This window comes from Rhinopithecus roxellana, chromosome 12 (assembly GCF_007565055.1).
Source record: "Rhinopithecus roxellana isolate Shanxi Qingling chromosome 12, ASM756505v1, whole genome shotgun sequence".
Classification (NCBI taxonomy): Eukaryota; Metazoa; Chordata; class Mammalia; order Primates; family Cercopithecidae; genus Rhinopithecus; species Rhinopithecus roxellana.
Genome location: NC_044560.1, coordinates 32205195 through 32229697, shown reverse-complemented (window position 1 = coordinate 32229697; position 24503 = coordinate 32205195). Strand labels below are relative to the sequence as shown.

The following is a 24503-nucleotide window of genomic DNA, read 5'->3' as shown; positions in this document are numbered from 1 at the left end:
CCAGTTACTCGGAAGGCTGAGGCAGAGAATCACTTGAGCCCGCGAGTTCGAGGCAGCAGTGAGCCAGCATCGCGCCGCAGCACTCCAGCATGGGTAACAAAGTGAGGCTCTGTCTCAAAAAAAAAAAAAAAAAAAAAGATATTAAGACTAAAGGCATGGAGAAGTTAAGTACCTAGTCTGAGATGACACAGCTAGAAAGGCCAAGTCTGTTCAGAATCCAGGGGGATTGGCCACACTACTTTTCCCTCACGATCCCGGGTCATGAATTCCAGTAACCCTGTCATTTCGAGAAGTCCAGAAAGAACAAATACATGCAAGGTCAGAATCAAACAGCCACGAGAATATAAAACGCGACCATGGTCACACAAAAGATCGCATATTCGCACGACCTCAGATGTCACTGGACATGGTCTCTCGCCCAGGAAACCCCAAACTCCAAATTCCATGGCCGAAGTTTCACACATACAGTCACACAACGTCACTCCTCCCTGTTCTAGCCGCTGCCAGGACCTTAAGGCTCCAGCTGACCCGGCCTTCACGGGCCCTTGAGCTTTCACCACCTTCACCACGCTGTATTCTAGTCTCAGGTAGAAACCCGAAAAGACGGAACTAAATAGACTGAGCCAGGATTCCTTCACGGACCCTGCGAACCTACAGCTCCAGCCGACTGTAAGAAGGAAGTGCCTTTTTGCTGGGGGCGAGGGGGCAATAGGGCCGCGAAGGCCTCTGGGAAATGTAGTTCGGCGCAGGAAGCAGCGGAACGACTCGATTCTTCCCAGTACCAAGTTGTGCTCCCAATCTCAGAGCTGGGCTGGCAGGAGGCCGCTCCGGCAAAACCCTAGGCTGAGCTCCCCTGCGCGGAGCTGTGAGCCCTGGAACGCCGTGGTCGGCTTCTCAGGACGCGCAAACGGGGAAGCCAGTCCCGCCCGGGTGAGCCGCGGGGGCCTCTGGGAAGCGTCTCCCCTGGTCTAACGGACCAAGGCTTGTGGCGCCCTCAGCCACCTACAGCCCCGGCCTCAGGGGCGCCTCTGTCCCAGCCCGCTCCGGCTGTGCCACTTTGGCAGCGTTAGGTGTGGAATCGGGGCCTGTGTCCGCGGGCTCGGTGGTGAGTCCTCGGGAAACCGCTATCTCTGAGCGCCGGACTCTTTGTGCTCGGTGGGAGTGAGGGCCCGCGGACCCGGTGCCCCAATCTTTGGAAGAGGACGCCGGGCGAGGCAATGCCTGTGCCTGTGGTTCCCTGAGGCAGTGGGAGTGGCGTGTGAAGGACTGTGAGAGTCTGGCGTGAAGTGACTGTCATTTGCCAGACATTTGTCTGGCTGAGTGTGGCCACGGGAGCGTGTCCGTAAGCGGATTTCGTGGAGGCGCTTTCCCTTTTATCTTTCAGTATGAACCTGCGTGCAAACATGCGTGACAGTGGGATCTTGAATGAATGAAAAACTGTTTTTGCAAGGTAGGGTGTGCTTGTGGGTGTAGATGTGTGACACTTGGCATTTGTGCCAGCGCTGCATGTCTTTGGCTGGAGTCATTGGCAATATGTTCTTTTTGTTTGTTTTTGTTTTGTTTTGTTTTTGAGATGCAGTTTCGCTCTTGTTGCACAGGCTGCTGGAGTGCAATGGCGCGATCTCAGCTCACCACAACCTCTGCCTCCCGGGTACAAGCGATTCTCCTGCCTCAGCCTCCCGAGCAGCTGGAATTACAGGCGCGTGCCACCACGCCTGGCTAATTTTGTATTTTTAGTAGAGAAGGGGTTTCTCCATGTGGGTCAGGCTGGTCTCGAACTCCTCACCTCAGGTGATCCACCCGCCTCAGCCTCCCAAACTGCTGGGATTGCAGACGTGAGGCACCGCGCCCGACCGGAAATATGTTTTTATATGAAACATCGATAGCCTCAACACTATTTTTAATTTTATTTTCGTGTATTAGCTACATTGTTTTGTGTACGTACTAAACTCATTCTCCTCGTCCCCTACTCCACCTCATTTGGGGAGTAGAGTGGGGTGGAGAAAAATACAGAAAAGCTCGAAGAACAAAAATCATTCATAGTTGTACCAGCCATGCAACTACTGTCAAAATTTACTTTCCATCTTTTCAACCCCGCCTTTGTGAATACATACGTATACGTTCATATTTTCTATATATGTGCATGATGGCTTCAAAATTGCAGTCACACTATACATACAACTCTGTAACCATCCTTTCTTATTTAACAATATATGATTAGTATCTTTCCATTTAAAGAATCACAAATTATGCCATCATTTTAAAGTATTTCATGGTATACGTTTACCCCTGTCGATGGGTGATTTGGTTCTCTCTAGCTTATTGAAATTATAAACTGTGTGTTTATCAGCAACTATTTGGCACATGTTCTAATGTACTTTTCTAAATTTTTTGGAGGGGGAGCAGGCTCCTAAAAGTAGAATTGATAGGTCAAAATGTATGCTCTTATTAAAGGTTCCCTGAGCCTATCCAATTATTCTTCTGTAAAGTTCCAATAATCTGCAGTATTATTGGCATAAGACTGCCTATATCCTCATACACCGTTGATAACAATGGATATTCTAAATAGTAGTAATCTTTGTTAACCTCATGGCTATAAATTAATTAATTTACTATAAAACAGTTGTTTGATTACTTATTGAAGTCAAGCATTTAAAAAATCTTTTGTGAATTATACGTTTTCTAAAGTAGCGCTCTATTTTCAAATTTCTTTTCCAGAATTCTTCATATATTAAGGATTCATTCATTCATAGACTCATCATTTATTGAACGCTGTCTGTGTAACAGGCACAATCCTAGGTGCTTGGGATATAGCAGTGAACAAGAGGCAACCACCCTACTATCATGGTACTTACATTTTTGTGGGCCAGATAATAAACAAGGTAAGTAAATTAAATATGAAGTATATTAAATGGTGAAAAATACTAAGAAAAAATGTGAAGTGAGAGGATATTTAGAATTAGAGATGGGAGTTTGAGTTTTAGATGGGCTCTTCAGGGAAGGCATCCTGAAAAGGTAGTAATAAAGATATGAAGGAAGTAAAGAATCTATTTATGCATGAGGAAAGTTATTCTAGGCAGAGGGAACAGCAGTTGTAAAGGCTCTGAAGTGGCAACATGCCTGTTAGTGAAGAGGCTGGTGTGGCTGAAATAGAGTAATTGAAGGGGAGAGTAGTGGGAGAGAAGAGAAGAAAGGTAAGTGGAGGGGAGGAGGGCAGATCAGATTGGGCTTTATGGCCCGTAGTACTAATTTTGGCTTCTCCTCTGAGTGAGAATGGGAAGCTGCTGGAGGCTTTTTGAGCATGGAAATGATACTATCTGCTTACAATTTAAGAAGATAGCTTTGGCAGCTCTGATGAGAATGGCCTATGGGAGGACGAATGAGGAAAAAGCGGGGAGGTCAAGGGAAGAAGCAGAGAGACCAATTAGGAAACTACAGTTGTGTTGCTTAATGATGGGTATACATTCTGAAAAATACTTGGTTAGACAATTTTGTCCTTGTATGAACATCATGGAGTGTACTTACACAACCTAGATGGTATAGCCTCCTGCAAACCTAGGCTGTATGGCATAGCCTATTATCAGGCCACAAACCTGCACAGCATGTTACTGTACTGACTACCATAGGCAACTGTAACACAATGGTAAGACATTGTGTATCTAAACATATCTAAACACAGAAAAGATACAGTGAAAATGCAGTATAAAAGATTAAAAATGGGCCGGGCGCGGTGGCTTATGCCTGTCATCCCAGCAGTTTGGGAAGTCAGGGTGGGCAGATCACGAGGTCAGGAGATCAAGGCCATCCTGCCTAACAGGGTGAAACCCCATCTCCACTAAAAATACAAAAAATTAGCCAGGTGTGGTGGAACACTCCTGTAATCCCAGCTACTCGGGAGGCTGAGGCAGGAAAATCACTTGAACCTGGGAGGCGGAGCTCACATTGAGCCGAGATTGTGCCAGCGTACTCCATCCTGGGCAACAGAGTGAGACGCCATCTCAAAAATAAATAAATAAATATAAGATTAAAACTGGTACACCTATATATATATATATATATTTATGTGTGTGTGGTGAGTGAATGCGAAGGGTTAGGACATTAGTGCACACTACTGTTGACTTTATAAACACCATACACTTAGGCTACACTAAATTTATAAAAACATTTTTCTTTTTCCAGTAATAAATTAACCTTAGCTTACTGTAACTCTTTTAATTTATACACTTTTAAATTTTTTAAACTTTTTTACTCTTTTATAATAATACTTAGCTTAAAGCATAAACATATTATATAGCTGTACAAAAATATTTTCTTTATGTCTTTTTTTTTTTTTTGAGGCAGAGTTTCACTCTTGTTGCCCAAGCTGGAGTGCAATGGCACGATCTCGGCTCACCACAACCTCCGCCTCCGAGGTTCAAGCAATTCTCCTGCCTCAGCCTCCCTAGTAGCTGGGATTATAGGCATGTGCCACCAGGCCCAGCTAATTTTGTATTTTTAGTAGAGACGGGGTTTCTCCATGTTGGTCAGGCTGGTCTCGAACTCCTGACCTCAGGTGATCCACCCGCCTCGGCCTCCCAAAGTGCTGGGATTACAGGCGTGAGCCACTGTGCCCGGCCTTCTTTATATCTTTATAAGCTTTTTTCTATTAAAAACGTTTTAACTTTTGAAACTCCTTTGCTGAAAACTAAGACACAAACACATTAGCCTAGGCTTACACAGGGTCAGAATCATCAATATCACTGTCTTCCACCTTCACATCTTGTTCCACTGGAAGGTCTTCAGGGGCAATAAATATGCATGGAACATGCAGGAAACAAAAAACATGCATTGTTATTGTTATCATCTCCTATGACAATAATGTCTTCTGGAATACCTCTGGAAGGACCTGCTTGAGGTTATTTTACAGTTCACTTTTTTTTTTAAGTAGGAGTACACTCTAAAATGACAATAAAAATATAGTGTAGTAAATACATAAAGCAGTAATGGTCATTTATTATTATTTTCAAGTATTATGTACTATACGCATGATCAATAATCAATAATATTATCAAATACTAATACAATACACAACTGTATGTGCTATACTTTTATACCACTGGCAGTGCAGTAGGGGTGTTTTGTTTACATTAGCATCACAACAGACATCATAAAGTGTACTTATATAAACCTAGGTTACATGTGTAATGCATTGTGCTATGACGTTATGATGGCTATGATGTCACTAGGTGATAAGAATTTTTTAGCTTCATTAAAATCTTATAGGACCACTGTTGTATATGTGATCTGTTGTTGGCTGAAACATTGTTACGTAGCATATAATTGCATTGTAGTACTTTAGGGAAAAGATATTGGTGATCTGGACCAGAGTAGTAAAAATGGTGAGTAGTAGTCATGTACTAGATATAATTTAAAGGTAGAGCTGCCGTGATTTGCTGACAAATTGAGGCAGAGTGTGAATGAGACAAGGTGACACGATATTGTTTTTATGAGTAACTTGAATGGAGGTGTCATTAACTGTGAAGGGGAACAATGCAGGAAAAACTGACTTGGAATGTAGGAAAATCGTGAGATTTCAGTTTGGAATATAGTATGTGAAATGTGAGGATGCCCATTAGACATTCAAGTGGAGATATCAAGGTGGCAACTCGATATACAAGTATGAAGTTCAAAAGGAGAGACAAAAGAGAGATCTAAGGTCTAGGATGGAGACATATTTGGGAATTATCAGGATATAAATGATATTTAACACGAGACTGAATGAGATCACTTAGAGGTTAGGATAGATAGAGAAAGGTAGAGACAAAGGACTGATCTCTCTGAGTCACTCTAACATAACAAACTCCGGGAAGTAAGGAGGAATTAGCAAAAGAGACTGACGGGGACTAGCTTAAAATGTTGAAGGAACACTAGGTGAATGTGATATTCTGGAAACCAAGGGAAGAATGTGTTTTAACAAGAACTGTGTCGGGTGCTACCGATAGGCCACGTAAAATGAGGAGTGAGAAAGAAACATGGAATTTGGCAACGTGAAATTCATTTATTAGGGACCCTGAAAGCAGTGTCTGTGGAATTTTAGGTCAAAGAGAGAACTGGAAAAGAAAAAATTGGAGATATCAAGTCTAGACAATTCTTGAAGATTTTTGTTTTCTAAATGGAAGAAGTGAAATGGAAAAAAGTAGCTGGAGTTAAGAGGTATACATTCTGTTTATACACTGATTGAAATGATCCAGTAGAGAGAGAAACTACAATACAGGAGAGAAAGCAGATAATATAAAAATGTCCTTAAGTAGCCGGAGCAAATGAGATCTTGTGGCAGACTTTGGCTGAGCTTGGACCTTGACGATGGTAATAACAGGAGAGAAGGGAGAAGTACTCAGGCACAGATACAAGTAAATGGGCAGATGTGTTGGTGAGAACTTGTGAACTTTCTCTTATGATTGTTTTAATTTTATAGTGGAGTACCTAGCAAGAGACTCAGATGAGAGTGAGATTAGTGCTAGAGTTTGAGAAGAGCAGGGGAAAGAAAATCACAGAGATTGGGACAGAAAATAGAGAAATTATGATTTTTAGGCACCATTAAAGACCCACTTAATGTTAGTATTTATGAATTTAAAGTGAGCCTATTCTGTATAGCTGTGTGTTTTTCTCCTGCAGTGTTCATCCGGTTTTTCTCCTGCAGTGTTCATCCGCATAGTTGCAGCCACAGACAGGTTAGGGGGAGATTTGGATTTAACCAGACTGTTGGTTTTATGAAGCAAAGAGGAATAATGTGAGAGAGAGGCTAAAGGAATCTTAAGTTCGAAAATAATTGATTGTTGTTTTGATTTTGGATTTTAGGCTAGGTAAGTGGAAAAGTGAGGACAGGAAGAGGGTGAAGGACAGTAAAAAATTAGTAGAATCAAGGAATGGAAGGTCCTAACAGGGTTGAAGGACTATTGGGTTGTAATATTAGAGGAAGTAAGGTGAGACATATTGAGGGATGGGCCGAGCACGGTGGCTCATGCCTGTAATCCCAGCACTTTGGGAGGCCGAAGTGGGCAGATCATGAGGTCAAGGGATCGAGACCATCCTGGCCAACGTGGTGAAACCCTGTCTCTACTAAAAATACAAAAATTCGCTGGGCATGGTGGTGTGCACCTGTAGTCCCAGCTACTCCGGAGCCTGAGGCAGGAGAATCGCTTGAACCTGGGAGGTGGAAGTTGCAGTGAGCCAAGATCACGCCATTGTACTCCAGCCTGGCCACAGAGCGAGACTCCATCTCAAAAAAAAAAAAAGAATATTTTTCATATGTTTTTAAAATAGAACAGTTCTTCTTCTTCTTTTTTTTTTTTTTTTTTTGTTGTTGAGATGGAGTCTGGCTCTGTCACCCGGGCTGGAGTGCAGTAGCGGAATCTCAGCTCACTGCAAGCTCCGCCTCCCGGGTTTAGGCCATTCTCCTGCCTCAGCCTCCCCAGTAGCTGTGACTACAGGCGCCTGCCACCTCACCCAGCTAGTTTTTTGCATTTTTTTTTAGTAGAGATGGGGTTTCACTGTGTTAGCCACGATGGTCTCGATCTCCTGACCTCGTGATCTGCCCGTCTCGGCCTCCCAAAGTGCTGGGATTACAGGCTTGAGCCACCGCGCCCAGCCCAGTTCTTCTTCTTACCACTATACTGGTTTTAGAAAACATGGATGATTACTAACTAGACCCATTATTTCAGTAAGGGCTGCAAAATGGCAATATTCTAATTCTGTCATTCCTTCGTTTACTAGCTAGAATATTTTCCTAAAGAAAAAATTTTCCTCATCAACTGTTTGTTCACCCTTAGGTGCAGTTTGTACAGAAAAGGCAGAATAAATGGATTCTTTCCCTTTATATGATTTTGAGTTATTGAAGTGGTTCCCTGGCATCTCCTAGTGGGTTGTTTTTATTATTATTACCATTATATATTCATCATTTTTAGCATATTTGATGTGTTTTAAATTACTGCACTTATTTTCTTTTCGAAGCTTAAATTTTCTCATTTTTGGCTACTGTTTCAGGATAGCTTCCGAATCCTTTTAACACATCCCCAGTAGTGTTTGATGGTGTCCTACGTTTCTGATATGATAGGACATCCCCAGATCATTTTGAACATGTTCTGCCCTACGCATGAAATCAGTCTTTTCTGCATGGTGCCCTGATTGCTTTAAGTAGGAAATGGTATTTTGAGACCACAGTTATAGTGCTTGTTGCTGTTGGAATGGTTATTGTTGTTAGAGGGTTTTTGTGTGTGTGGACAGAGCTAGGATATATATGTATATATTTTAACAACTTGATTAAGATATAATTCATAACAATACATTTTACCCTTTTAAAATATACAGTTTAATATTTTTAAAAATATATATTCGGCCAGGTGCAGTGGCTCACGCCTGTAATCCCAACACTTTGGAAGGCCAAGGCGGGCGGGTCACAAGGTCAGGAGTTCGAGACTAGCCTGACCAACATGGTGAAACCCCAATTCTACTAAAAATACAAAAATTAGTCTGGCATGGTGGTGCACACCTGTAATCCCAGCTACTCAGGAGGCTGAGGCAAGAGAATCACTTGAACTCGGGAGGCAGAGGTTGCAGTGAGCCGAGATCGCACCACTGCACTCCAGCCTGGGCGACAGAGTGAGACTCCGTCTCAATAATAATAATAAATATAATTGTACACATATTTTTTTTCATGGGGTTGTGAAACTACCACCACAATGGAATTTTAGAGCATTTCATCCCTAAAGGAAACATGGTATTCATATGGGATTGATGGTACACATCCCCTAGGTCCTGCCCAACCTAATCAACTACTGATCTTTCTGTCTCTATAAATTTCCCTATTCCACACATTTCATATAAATGAAATAATGTATTATGTGACCTTTTTTGACTGACTTCTTTCACTTAGCATGTTTTCAAGGTTCATTCCTATTGTAACAAGAAATATATTCTTAACAAAATGAGCATCATGAGTTCATACTGCTGTTTCCAATGTTAAAAATTTTAGGCCGGGCGCGGTGGCTCAAGCCTGTAATCCCAGCACTTTGGGAGGCCGAGGCGGGCGGATCACGAGGTCAGGAGATTGAGACCGTCCTGGCTAACACGGTGAAACCCCATCTCTACTAAAAAATACAAAAACCTAGCCGGGCGAGGTGGTGGGCGCCTGTAGTCCCAGCTACTCGGGAGGCTGAGACAGGAGAAGGGCGTAAACCCGGGAGGCGGAGCTTGTAGTGAGCAGAGATCCGGCCACTGCACTCCACCCTGGGCGACAGAGCGAGACTCCATCTCAAAAAAAAAAAAAAAAAACCAAAAATTTTAGCCAAGTGCGGTGGCTCACGCCTGTAATCCCACCACTTTGGAAGTCCGAGGCCGGTGGATCACGAGGTCAGGAGATCGAGGTCATCCTGGCAAACATGGTGAAACCCTGTCTCTACTAAAAAAATACATAAAAAATTAGCCAGGCGTGGTGGCAGGCGCCAGTAGTCCCAGCTACTTGGGAGGTTGACGCAGGAGAATGGCATGAACCCGGGAGGTGGAGCCTGCAGTGAGCCGAGATTGCGCCATTGTACTCCAGCCTGGGCAACAGAGCGAGACTCCATCTCAAAAAAAAAAAAAAATTAATTATAGAGTTTTAACTTTGGTTTTATTTTTGTAGCTATTATTTGCTCAATGATCCATCTGTATATCTATATATGTATGCATAAATAAGACAATTTCAGAGCAACATTATTAGTCCTTACAATATTCCTACAGTAAATAATTTTAACATTTTTTATAGATCTATTTGCTGCTAGAATATATCCCTCTAGAGAAGTACAGTCCAATTATTGAGCTTTAAAGTAACTATAACTAATTTCCATGTGGTTAAGCTGAAAACTTGATACATGATTAGTTTCATTTGTTTTATTTTGCTTTTGGTTTTTAGGTATAGCTTTTGTTTCAACATTTGATCCAATTTAATTTTGTCCTATAATTATGTAAAACACTTACATGGTTGGAAAATCAGATATACAAAACAAGGTGTATTAAAGTGTACACAAAACAGATACAGAAAATAAAGAGAAGTCTTGTGTTTATTCTATTTGTGTCTCTACCACCTTTTAGTAACTATTTTTAAATTGTTAAGTTTTTTGGTTTTCCTTCTACTTTTTAATGTAAGCAAATATGCATAAAATGCTAGTTTACTATCCATATTTTTTTTTGTTTTACTTGTCCAGCTTTTTCATCGTAAATAAATTTGAGGATTGGCTTGATAAGTTGAGTGAAAAACTTTATGGTAATTATGATTGAAATTATATTAATTTTATAGATACTATTGGGAAAATAGGCATCTTTACCACGCTGATTTTTTCTGTCTTTAACTATGGTATTTATTTAAGGCTACTTTTGTGAACCTTAATACATTTTCTTGACTATGGTCTTATACAGCTTTTGTTTGAATTATTCCTATTGTCTTGGAGTTTTTGTCACTTTTGTAAATTGTGAATAAGTTAGTTAAAATGCCACATAGACCTGGTACCACGTTTAACACGCCTTTCTCCTGGTTAAGTGTTTGCTTGGGTACAACCTTTAACTATTTCCCAGAGTTTCTGAAAGTCTGGTTTCTGACAGGTTTTGCCTGTTGGTTTGTTTTTTTCATTTATAGGGAAGGATAGGCAACCAGTCTCATCCCTTGACTTTTTTTTCTTTTTTTTTTTCTGAGACAGGGTCTCACTATGCTGCCCAGGCTAGAGTGCAGTGACTATTCACAGATGCAGTCATGGCACACTGCAGCTTTGAACTCCTATGTTCAAGCAACCTTCCTGCCTCAGCCCCCGCAAATAGCTTGGACTGCAGGTGCATGCCACAATGCATAGCTTCATCTCTTTACTTGTAACCTGAATGTTAAAGTGGGTTTCTTGTAGACATATATAGTTGGTTGTTTTGTTTGTTTGTTTGTTTTTTAAATGCACTCTGACAATCTGTCTTCTAATTGCTGTGTTTGGACCATTTATACTTGGTGTGATTATTTTTGTAGTTGGATTGACATCTACCATTGGCTGGGCATGGTGGCTCATGCCTGTAATCCCAGCACTTTGGGAGGCCGAGGCAGGCAGATCACCTGAGGTCAGGAGTTTAAGACCAACCTGGCGAAACCCCGTCTCTACTGAAAATACAAAAATTAGCCAGGCGTGGTGGCACATGCCTGTAATCCCAGCTGAGGCTAAGGCAGGAGAATCGCTTGAACCCAGGAGGCGGAGACTGCAGTGAGCCAAGATTGTTCCACTACACTCCAGCCTGGGCAACAGAGTGAGACTCCATCTCAAAACATAAAAAATAAAAAAATAAAAGAACCTGCCATCTTCCTGTTTTCCATTTGCTTCCTATGCAAATAGAAACTTTTTTTATTTCTTTGTTTGGTTTCTTCTCTTCCCCCCTCCTTTGTTTGATTACTACGGTTTTCACTGAGCATTTTATATTATTTCATTTTATCTCCTGTTTACTTTATCATTTATACTTCTTTAAAAATTGTTAGTGTCACCCTAAAGTTTTCAATATGTATTTTTAACTAATCTAAATTCACTTTTGAAAAATGCTGTACTGCTTCATATGTAGTGCAGGAACCTTACAGCAGCATTCCCAGTTCCCCCTTCTTCTCCGTTGTTATGTCACTTGTGATGTCTCTTTCATTCATTTCACTTATCCGTGAGCTATAATCACCTAATAACATTGTTATCATTAACAAACATTTATCTTTTAGATCAATTACTAATAAAAGAACCAAAAGATTTTATCTTACCCTTCATGATTTCGTCTCTGATGCACTTCCTTTCTTTATGTAAATCCATGTTTCTGACCTAATCCTGTTTTTCTAAAACCTAAAACCTAAATCCTGTTTTTCTTCTGACTAAATAACTTTTTAACATTTCTTACAGGGTAGGTCTGCTAGTGATGAATTCCCTTAGCTTTTGTTTTGAGAAAGTCTTCATTTCTCCTTCAATTTTGAAGGATAATTTCCCTGGATAGAAAATTCTAGGTTGGTGACTCTTTTTCATTTAATGCTTTAGATATTTCACACCACTTTTTTCTTGCTTATATGGTTTCTGACAAGAAGTCTGCTGTAATTTTTATCAATGTCATTTTATAGGTAAGGTGTTACTTTTCTCTGGGTTCCTTGAATACCTTTTCTTTTTCTTTTTTTTTTTTTCAGTTTCAATATGATATACACTTTTGTTTTGTTTTGTTTTGTTTTGGTATTTATCCTGCTTAGTGTTCTTTGCGCTTCCTCAATCTGTGGTTTGATGTGTGTCATTAATTTGAAACATTCATGGACATTATTACTTACAATATTTCATCTGTGTTCTCTTTTTTCTCCTTTTGGTTTTCTAATTGGGAAAATAGATGTCTATTTAATAGATACATGTTTTGATATTGTCCCACAGTTTGGATGTTCTCTTGTTTTTCATTCTTTTTCCTCTGTGCACTTTAGTTTGGGGAGTTTCTTTTGAAGTTTCTATTTTCAGGTTCACTGATTGTTTCCTCTACTGCGTTGAGTTTGTTGATGAGTCCATTGAAGGCATTCTTTGTTTTTGTTAATATGTTTTTTATTTCTAGCATTTCTTTTGATTCTTTCTTATAGCTTGCATTTCTCTGCTTACAGTACCCATCTCTTTTTCTAACTTTGTCATAGAGTATTCAAAATATTAATCATAGTTATTTTAAATTCATTGCACAAACTTTTACTGCACATCTTTTCTTATATAGGTTGTGCTGGGCAATGAAACATCAAACCATATGACCAGTCCCTGCCATAAGTGGTTCAGTCCTACTTAGACAGATAAATCAGTGGGTGCATTGGCAGAGCGATAAATGCCACAAGATGGTTAAGCTCATGAGATACAGGAGTACAAATAGATCCACATAGAGGGATATCCCAATCAAATGATAAAGTCGTTCTTAATCTGATCTCTTTAAGAACAAGAAGGCATTGGTCAAAGGCAAGAAGGAACTGATGATCAGCAATCAAGAGATAGTTTCTAGGCATGGGAACGTAATATAGAGTAACTTTTAAGGAGCTTTGTATATTTTAAGAAAGCATGTAATTATGTATGGCTGGAGTTTACTTTCAGGGAGTGAAAGATGAAGCTAATGAGGTATTCAGAAACAAAATTATAAAAGTTGTCATTGAAGTAATTTAAGGTAATACCCATGTAACAAACAAGCACAGGTAGCCCTTGAATCTAAAATAAAATACAGTTTTTAAAAAGGACTCCATAAAGAATATAAAAATATCAGCCTGAGCATGGTGGCTCATGTGTATAAGCCTAGCACTTTGGGAGGCCGAGGCAGACAGATCATTTGAGCCCAAGGGTTCAAGACCAGCCTGGGCAACATGGCAAAACCCTGTCTTTACCAAAAATATATAAATTAGCCAGGCATGGTGGTGCGTGCCTGTGGTCCCAGCTACTTGGGAGGCTGAGATGGGAGAATCACTTGAACCTCGTAGATCAAGGCTGCAGTGAGCCATGCGCTTCTCCAGCTTGGACAACAGAGTGAGACCCTGTTTCCAAAAAAAAAAAAAAAGAACATAAAAATATCTAAGCTTTTCCAGTTCTATTTTGTTGATTCTTAAACATTATACACCAATTCCACACTCTCTTTTCCTTTCCTATTTCCACATACCTCAGTTTCTCTGTTACTATAAGCCAATAAATTTTGGGCAAGGGGAGAAAAAATAAGTTTAAACAGAGGAGTGTTACTTAAGATGCATTTTATAAGGATAGAATTCTCGATTAAATCCTGAATTTATTTTAAAATTGGTTTTAAAGGATATTGTTGCGACAACTAGGGAAGTATGAATAGAAATAATATATTTTATTGTACTAATGTTTAATATCTTTGCTGTGATAATGGCACTGTGTCTATGTAGGAGACTTCTTAGTTTTTGGAGGTCATTCTGAAAGAGTTAAGTGTGAAGTCTGTGTACATGTTTTTAGAGAAGGAAAGAAATGTAGAAAAATGTGGCAATTGCTGAATATAGGTTAAGGGTTTTAGAAGTATTCTTTGTACTGATCTTTCAATGTTTTTGTAGTTCGAGTTTTGTGTTGTTTTTGTTTTTGTTTGAGACAGCCTCGCTGTGTCGCCCAGGCTGGAGTGCACTGGTGCGATCTAGGCTCACTGCAACCTCCACCTCCCGGGTTCAAGCAATTCTCCTACCTCAGCCTCCCAAGTAACTACAGGATTACAGGCGCCTGCCACCACACCTGACTAATTTTTTGTATTTTTAGTAGAGGTGGGGTTTCACTGTGTTGGCCAGGCCGGTCTTGAACTCCTGACCTTGCGATCCACCCACCTCGGCCTCCCAAAGTGCTGGGATTACAGGTGTGAGTCACTGTGCCCGGCCTCAAGTTTTTAAAAGCAATAAATTTTGGAGGAAAGTTTTTAGAATATATACATACAAGTATGTTTAGAGTGAACTAGAGGAAAGGAAAGTAGGAGGCAGTTGAACTGTTTCATGAAGCTTCAACTCCCTGTCTAAAGAAAAAGTTTTCTTAATGGAGAGCTCTGTGACTTAATGTTCAACTAACATGAATGGGAGCTTCCAAGAGAGAAGTAGAAATTTTAAGAGATAAAATATAAGACACTTAGATGGTCAGTTTAAGGGATAGATCACCCTATTCTTAGGAATTATACATAAGAGAAAGTAGTGAAAATGACAACAAAAAGGTGCAAGAACATTTCCTAGAAGAGAACAATAAATATATGGATTGCAATGACCATATATCCATGATATATATTGACCAAAAGCTCAGTGCGATTAATGAGAAAAACCCACACCAACTATCAGAAACTAACACGAGAGAAGAAAGGCCAAAAACTTTCTACAGAGGAAAAAAACGTTGGAATGATCTAGAAGTAGAATGTCAATATACAGCAACACTAGAAGTCACTGGAGCCGCAAAGTGAAGTCATGTTGCTTTAAATTTCTGAGGAAAAATTGTTTTTCTGAGAAGCCTACAGTTAGCCAAATTATTATATGAGTATGAGAGTAGAATAAAAATGTTTTCAAACATGCCAGCCAAATTAAAGAGAGAACAAAGTAAAGAAGCTTTTGAGAAATTAAATTTTTGATTTCTGTAGGTTGCAACTGTCTTTGGCAACCTTAGATCCCAGACAGAGCGGTACCCACAGAGTTTAATGCTGTTCTTCCACAAATCAGTGGGTGCTAATGTCCAGCCCTTATATCCTTCTTTCATGTGTCATTGGCCCTTTTCCCTTGTGATTTAAACATGTGTTGCAAAGTGGTGTGGTAGGACCTGGAATCTGGGAACACATGGAAATAGTGGAGAGAAGACTAGGAAAGAGTTGGGGGTGGGGGAGAAAATAGTGTTGTTGTCCACCACAGAGCCATATCCCCAGTCTGTGAGTTAGTTCATGCTAACTAGAGAATTTCTGCCTTGAGAATCGCTGCCAGGTGTACAGCTTTCAATGAGTTTTAGGTTTTTGGCAAAATGTGGATTCAAGCAAACGGCGTGTTAAAAAATATATATTATTATGTAGATATGCAAGTTGCTGTAAGCATTTTAACTGTATCAGAGCTCATTTCAGGAGGGAATTATGCATGATAGTCCAGAAACTAAACAAGTTGATATGCCTGGAAGTAAGTTCTCTGCAGAGGAAAGAAAAATAACATTTATTATGAATATAACATTTAGTTTGTGAATTTGTTTCTAAAGTATTTCCTCAATTAGCTTAAAGTTGAGTTCCTCCAGTATACTGAATTCTGTCTTTTCTGAGTCTTTACTAATTGCTACTGCTTTGCTTGTAATGCTATCCCACCCCCACTCCATCCTAGCTAATTTACTCGACTTTAAACTGTTATCCTAATCCTAACTTTATTTGCAAGGTATTTTTGAGCCCCATGACAAAATAAACTGAAGGACTTCTCAAAAGTTTATTGTAATGAGGGGACTTTGGGTTTCTCCTTAGGGATGTAAACAGCTGGAAGGAGCTTTGCTTCAGTCATTACAACAAAGAAACTACAAACTTCTACCCTACAACAAGGAAATGGACAAACTACAAAATAACTTTTCTAGAACCCATCAGAGAACGGAGGTCACAGGGCAACCAAGTAATCTTAAATCTGGGGAAAGAAAGATGCCAGCTGAGAGAAACAGGACTCAAGCTTTGCTTACCTGGGATGGACTCTGCCAGACACCATATAAGCCAGTAAGAAAATACAGCTGTCAAGTTTTTAAACAAATTTTTAAAGTGTGAATGTCAGCTAATGAAAGTGTAAAACTACTGGGGGATTTGCAAAATTAGAGAGGTGGGGGTTGCAATCTCTTGTAGGCTTTTCCTCTAAGAATCTCAACAAGCACTCATAGGGAAGATGGGGGTGAATCCTGAGAAGCCTTTCCTTGTGGTGCTAGCTGGGGGAGGGCAACAGCAGCCCAAACCCATCTTCCCTATCACTGCATAATGAAGAGCAGCAAAAACAGTTGCCTTAGGAGACTTGTAGAAAGCTACTGCAGTATAGGAAAGGGACCTGAAAAAAAGTGTTATCTCTGAGAGTAGGGGAGGAATGTGCTCTATGCCTAGCACTACAGCTGGCAGAGTGGCAAAAGCGCTTGTGAAAGCCACATCCCCAAGACTTAGGGATATGGTGTCTGCCTAAGCCTGAGACTTAGTGAGATCATAAGAGAATGCTTTCCCTCCATCTACTCAACCCCCACCAAGATAACAAGAATCAAATAGAAGCAATAGTAGAGTACAGCTAGGAAGCCTGCAAGAGAGACTATCTCTGAGGAGCAGCACAAATGGAACACCCAAAACTAAGGAAGAAAATTGCGTTGAGAAAACAACCATGGGAAATCAACCCTTACTTTAAACACAGATATTATTAGAGGATATTATTGAAGCCTGTGGTACACTCAGTGTAACCATAGCAATGACAAACCTCAAACTCTGTCCAGCTATTGAATAGATCAGCATAACCCCCCCACATTAAAAACCTAGCAGAAGGGAAGGCATACTCATGTTTAAGCATAAAAATTTCTTAATCGTCCTATCTACTGTACTACCCAAGACGTACAGCCTTCACCGAAGATTATGAGGCATGTAAAAAGACAAGAAGAAAAAGAAAAAACATACTTTTAAAGAGACAAAGCAATAATCATAACTGACTTAGTTATGACATAGATATTGCAACAACCCAATAGGAATTTAAGATAACTATGACTAATATGAAATGGACCTGATGGGTAATTGCAGCAGAGATGGAAGAAAAGTATTTAAATAAATGATGGCTGAGAATTTTCCAAGTTAGTGACAGCAAACCATATGTCCAAGAAGCTCAGAGGTAAACACCAAAACAAAAATTTAAAAACATCTAAACATATTATATTTAAACTGCTGGAAACTAAAAAAAATAAGAGGAAAATCTTGAAGATAACAAGAAAAAAATTGTCTATTGAGGAACAAGAATAAGAATTACGTATGGCAGATCTAATATCAGAGACCATGCAAGCAAGAAGACAAGGGAGAATCATTTTTAAAGTACAGAAAAAAAAAGCTGTCAATCAGGATTTCACACCAAGCAAAAATATCCCTTCAAAATGAAGGGGGGTGGTGGTGACATCATCAAGATGGTGGTGTAGGAAGACTTGGACCCTTTCTCACCTTCCCAAAATACTAATTCAGCAACAATTCACAGACAAATTCTGTTTGTGAGAAATCAGAAACTAATCATAAAGGCTGTTGTATCCTGGAAGAACATGAAACAAGACTAGGGAAGCTAGTACGAAGATTCAGGATACCCTGTTGCTAGAGATACTGCCCCTGGTACAGTACCATACATTCAGGAAGAGATGCCCTAACTCATCCAGGGGAGAGAAGGAGTTGGTTTGTGCAACCAGTACTCCATCTTTTCTTTGTGAGCTCCCCAGCGAATTGGCTGAAAAATTCACTAGAAGGATTCAACATCAGACTAAATAAAGCAGAAGAAAGGATTAGCAAACTGGAAGACAAGCCATTAGAAATAATTCAGTGAGGGGAGTGATAATAAAAAATAATGAAAAAGAGTGAAGAAGGCTTAAGTTGGTTGTAGAATACCATCAAGCAGACTAATATATACATTATGGGAATCTCAGGAGAAAATAGAGAAAAAGGACTAGAAAGCTTGTTTTAAAAATAATGGCTGAAAACACCCCAAAGCTGGGGAAGGAAATAAACATCCAGATTCAGGAAGCACAAAGGACACAAAATAAAATGAAACAAACCCATACCAGGATGCATTATAGCAAATTGTCAAAAGTCAAAGACAGAGTTTTGAAAGCAGCAAGAGAAAAGCAGCTTATCACATACAAGGGAACATCCATAGGACTATTAAGGGATAGTTTTCAGCAGAAACTTTGCAAGCCAGAACAGAGTAGAATGATATATTCAAAGAGGTGAAAGATCAAACAGACAAAACAAAACAAACAACAATAGCAAAAAATCCCCGCCAACCAGGAATACTATACTTGGCAAAACTATCCTTTAAAAATTATGATGAGAGAAAGACTTTCCCAAACCAAAGCTGAGGAAATTCATCATCACTAGACCTCCCTTATAAAGAATGCCAAAGGAGCCGGGCGCGGTGGCTCAAGCCTGTAATCCCAGCACTTTGGGAGGCCGAGACGGGCGGATCACGAGGTCAGGAGATCGAGACCATCCTGGCTAACCCGGTGAAACCCCATCTCTACTAAAAAATACAAAAAAACTAGCCGGGCGAGGTGGCGGGCGCCTGTAGTCCCAGCTACTGGGGAGGCTGAGGCAGGAGAATGGCGTTAACCCGGGAGACGGAGCTTGCAGTGAGCCAAGATCCGGCCACCCGCACTCCAGCCTGGGCGACAGAGCGAGACTCCGTCTCAACAAAAAAAAAAAAAAAAAAAAGAATGCCAAAGGGAGTGTTCAAATAGAAATGAAAAAACACCAAACAGCAAAAAGTATGGAAAAGTTTGAAGCTCATTGATAAAGGTAAATATATGTAAATATAGAATACTGCATTACCATAATTGTGGTGGGTAAATAACTTTTAATTCTACTATAAAAGTTAAAAGGGCCGGGCGCAGTGGCTCAAGCCTGTAATCCCAGCCCTTTGGGAGGCCGAGACGGGCGGATCACTAGGTCAGGAGATCGAGACCATCCTGGCTAACACAGTGAAACCCCGTCTCTACTAAAAAATACAAAAAAAACTAGCCGGGCGAGGTGGCGGGTGCCTGTAGTCCCAGCTACTCCGGAGGCTGAGGCAGGAGAATGGCGTAAACCCGGGAGGCAGAGCTTGCAGTGAGCTGAGATCCGGCCACTGCACTCCAGCCTGGGCGACAGAGCGAGACTCCGTCTCAACCAAAAAAAAAAAAAAAAAAAAGTTAAAAGACGAAAGTATTAAAAATAGATATGAAATACTTTAAAAGATACACTGTGAATAGATGTGAATTGTGACAATTATAACAAAATTTGGGCAGAAGAATTTAAAATGCAGAGTTTTTGTATGTGATTGAAGTTAAGTTTGTTATCAGCTTTAAAAAGACTATTATATCTATATTTTATGTAAGCCTCACACTAACCACATATGCCAGAAAGTACCCATAGAGGCTACACAAAAGCGAAAGAAGTCAAAGTATATCAATACAAAAAACTAACAAAACACAAAGGGAGACTGCAACAGTGAAAAGATGAAGGAAGAAGTCTAACATAAAGCAACTAACAAAATAGCAATAGTAAGTTCTTCCCTAGCAATAATTGTAGGAAATGCACATTAAACTCCCCAATCAAGAAACATAGAGTCGCTGAATGGATATATAAACAAGACCCAACTATATGCTGTCTACAAGAAGCTCACTTCAGATCTTAAGGGTACACATAGGCTGAAGGTGCGGGATGGAAAAAGATCATCCATGCAAATGGTAACCAAAAGAGAGCACAGTAGCTATATGTATATCAGATAAAATAGGATTTAAGTAAAAAACTGTCACAAGAGACAAGGAAGCACATTTTATAATGATAATAGGGTCAACCTACTGGGAAGATAGAATGATTATAAATATATATGCACCCAACACCAGGACATCTAATATGTAAAAGAAACATTGGCAAAATTGAAGGGAGAAATATACAGCAATACAGTAATAGGAGACTTTAATACCCCACTTTTTGTCCATTAATAATGGACAGAACTTCCTGACAGATCAGTAAGGAAACATTTGACTTGAATAACACTGTAGACCTGACGGATCTAATAGACATACACAGAACTTTTTTTTTTTTTTTTTTTTAAGATGGGTCTTGTTCTGTCACCCAGGCTGGAGTGCAGTGGCATTGATCTCGGGTCACTGCAACCTCTGCCTCCTGGTTTCAAGTGATTCTCCTGCCTCAGCCTCCCGAGTAGCTGAGATTACAGGCATCCACCACCACGCCTGACTACTTTTTGTATTTTTAGTAGAGACAGGGTTTCAACATGTTATCCAGGCTGGTCTCGAACTCCTGACCTCAGGTGATCTGCCTGCCTTGGCCTCCCAAAGTGCTGGGATTACAGGCATGAGCCACCGTGCCTGGCCATATACAGAACTTTCTACCCAACAGCTGTAGAATATATATTATTTTTCACTACACATGGAGGTTTCTCCATAATGCATCACATATTAGATCACGAAACAAATGTTAAAATTTTTTAAAATCTCTAATTCATACTAAATATCTTTTCTGACCCCAGTAGAATGAAACCAGAAATAAATATAACAAGGAAAACCAAGAAATCCACAAATACATTGAAATGAACAGAATCTTGAATAACCATTGGGTCAAAGGAGAAATAAAAAATGAAATTAGAAAATATCTTGAGGCAAAAACACAACATACCAAAACTTGTAAGTTGCAGCAAAAGCAGTACTGAGAGGTAGATTCATATGGATAAGCTCTTTCATTGATAAAAGAAGAAAGATCTCAAATAAACAACTAACTTTACATCTCAAGGAACTAGAATCAGAAGAGCAAACTAAGCCCAAAGTTAGCAGAAGGAAGGAAATAAAGGAAATGAAAGCATAAATAAATTAAATAGAAAAGTGATAGAAACTAACAGCTGGTATTTTGGGCTGGGCACGGTGGCTCACGCCTGTAATCCCAGCACTTTGGGAGGCCAAGGCAGGCGGATCACGAGATCAGGAGATTGAGACCATCCTGGCTAACACGATGAAATCCAGTCTCTACTAAAAAAATATATATATATATTTTTGAGACGGAGTCTTGCTCCATCGCCCAGGCTGGAGTGCAGTGGCCGGATCTCAGCTCACTGCAAGCTCCGCCTCCGGGGTTTACGCCATTCTCCTGCCTCAGCCTCCCAAGTAGCTGGGACTACAGGTGCCCGCCACCTCGCCCGGCTAGTTTTTTGTATTTTTTAGTAGAGACAGGGTTTCACCATGTTAGCCAGGATGGTCTCGATCTCCTGACCTCGTGATCCGCCATCTCGGCCTCCCAAAGTGCTGGGATTACAGGCTTGAGCCACCGCGCCTGGCCTACTAAAAATATTTTTTAAAAATTAGGCATGGTGGCGGGCGCTTGTAGTCCCAGCTACTTGGAAGGCTGGGGCAGGAGAATGGTGTGAACCCAGGAGGCAGAGCTTGCAGTGAGCCAAGATGGTGCCACTGCACTCCAGCCTGGGCGACAGAGCAAGACTCTGACTCAAAAAAAAAAAGAAAAGAAACTAACAGTTGGTATTTTGAAAAGATAAATTGACAAACCTTTACCTAAACTATGAAAAAAATAGAGAAGACTCAAATAAATAGCATCAGAATTGAAAGAAGAGACAATACAACTGATGCCACAGAAATAAAAAGGATCTTAAGAAAAAACTGAACAATTATATGTCAACAAACTGGATAACCTAGAATAAATAAATAAGTTCCTAGAAACATACAAACTACCAAGATTAGATCACGAAGAAATATTATAAGAAGTCTGAACAGACCTATAACTAGTGTGGAAACTGAATCAGGAATGAAAAACCTCCTAACGGAAGAGGCCTGGACCATACAGCTTCACTGGTGAATTTAACCAAACAGTTAAAGATGAATTAATAGAAATCCTTCTCAAAATCTTTCAGAATATTGAAGAGGAGGAACCAGTTCCATACTCATCTTATGAGGCCAGCATTATCCTGATACCAAAGCAAGACAGAGACACAGGAAAACTGCAGGGCAATATTCCTGGTGAGTACAGATGCAAAAGTCCCCAACAAAATACTAGAAAACCACATCCAACAGTATATTAAAAGGACATACACAATGACTAAGTGGGAGATAAAATGGAATAATAACAAATGTGCAATTAAACGAAACCAAAGGAGAAAAGTGGGGGAAGGAGAGCGAAAAAGAACAAAGGAGCAAATAGAAAACAGCTAAGAAGATGATACATCTTAATCCGGCTGTATCAGTAATCAATTTTAATATCATTCTGAATGCACCAGTTACAGATAGAGCTTATCACATTGAATAAAAGAGCAAGAGCAAGATTCATCTAAATGCTGTTTTACAAGAAACCCATTTTAACTACCAGACTACAAGGTGGAGTAGCCTAAGATACCCATTTTAAATATAAAGATAAATAAGCGTATTAAAAGCAAATGACATGGGAAAAACTACCACAAAATACTAACCAAAACAAAAAAAAAACAAAACAAACAAACAAAAAAAAAACAGGAAGCAACTTTAATATTAGACAAAGTTTAAAACAAGGGATTTAATCAGGGATGAAGAAACATAATGCTCTAGGGGTTAGTAAGAAGACACAACAATCATAAATGTGTATGCAACTAACAACACAGCTTCAAGATACACGAGGCAAAAACTGACAGAACTGAAAGGAAAAATAGACACATGCACAATTATAGTTGGGGACTTAAAACTCCTCTTTCAGGAATCAATAGAACATGAAAGCAGAATATCAGAAACGTTACAGAAGACTCCAAAACAACATTATCAACCAACATTCAAGTATTGAATGTCAGTTTTTTCAGTGTTCAAATGTCAATGACATGTATAGAACACTCTAAACAACAGCAGAATACCTGTCTTCCTCAAGTGCACATAGACATTCACCAACATAGATCATATTTGGGGCCATAATAGAAATCTCAAGAATTTTAAAGACATAAAAGTCATTCAAAGTCTATTCTCAGAACATAGAATAAAACTAGAAGAATAAAAAGGTATCTGGAAAATCTCCAGATATTTCAAAATTAAACATACTTCTAAATAGTCCATGAGTCAAAGAAGAAACATTATAGAAAATTAAAAAAGAATTTGAAAGAAAATGGAAATACAGCACACCAAAATATGTGGGAAGCAGCTAAATTAGTGCTTAGAGGGAAGTTTGTTGCATTAAATTATATAAATAATTAGAAAAATCATTACTACACTTCTGCCTTAACAAACTAGAGGGAAAAAAAGCAAACTAAACTCAAAATAAACAAAAGGAAGGGGATATTAAAGATTACAGCATAATTCAGTACAATTTGAAACCAAAAATAATGGAGAAAAATCAGTGAACTAAAAGCTCGTTCTTTGAAAAGCTCAATAAAAGTTGAAAAAAAGAAACAAATTGCTAATATCAGGAATGAAAGATAGGGTGTCACACTCACCCCCACAGATTTGAAAAGGATAATAAAAGAATACTGCAAACAACTCCATACCTGTGAGTTTGACAACTTGGATGAATGAGCAAATTTTTTGAAAGACATAAACTACCAAAATTCACACAAGAAATAACCTGAATAGTTATATATCTATTCATGAAATTGAATTTGTGATTTAAAAACTTCCAAAATGGAAACTCCACACCCAAATAATTTCCCAGGTGAAATACTAAACATCTATGGAAGAAATTCTAATGATTCTATACAAACTTTTCCAGAATGCAGAAGAGGAGGAACACTTTTCAACTCATTTTATGAGGCCAGCTTTGCCCAGATACCAAAGCCAAAGATATTACAAGAAAACTACAGACTAATTCCTCATGGAGTTAGAAACAAAAATCCTCAACAGTATATGGGTGAATTGAATCTAGCAATATGAAAAAAGTATATCACAATAGGGTTCACCTTGGGAATATGAGATGAATTTCCAGTTCATCCTTTGAAAATCAATTACTATAGTTGACTGTAATAAGAGAATAAACATATGACTGTTATCTCAGTAGATGCAGAAAAGCACTTGACAAAAGTCAACATTCATTCATGTTAACAACAAAAAACAAAGCAACTCCTCAGCAAACTAGGAATTGAAGGGAACAACCTTTACTAAAGAGCATCTTCAAAAAACCTAGAACTACATTACAGTTAATGGTGAGATACTGAATGCTTTATCTCTAAGACTGGGAACAATGCAAGGATGTCCTCTCTTACTACTATTATAATAGTCACTATTGTACTGGAAGTTCTAGCCAGTGCAATAAGGGCAGAGAAGTATATAAAAGATATAAAGATT

General features: G+C 39.4%; 1 protein-coding gene across 5 annotated transcripts in view; it reads left to right on the top strand.

Annotated features, from left to right (window-relative positions):
* The first annotated feature begins 760 nt into the window (after positions 1-760).
* Positions 761-24503, top strand: part of ZNF569 (zinc finger protein 569) — a 69096-nt gene continuing 45353 nt past the window's right edge. For 2 of the 5 annotated variants that reach the window (XM_030913084.1, XM_030913082.1), the window contains exons 1-3: positions 768-1105; positions 2719-2882; positions 15973-16212. In XM_030913084.1, the coding sequence (XP_030768944.1) occupies positions 16184-16212 (29 nt within the window). In that variant the 5' untranslated portion in view covers positions 768-1105; positions 2719-2882; positions 15973-16183. Of the gene's footprint in view, positions 1451-2718; positions 2883-15972; positions 16213-24503 lie in introns of all 5 variants that reach the window. The other 3 variants (XM_030913086.1, XM_030913085.1, XM_030913083.1) reach the window with 2 other exon arrangements.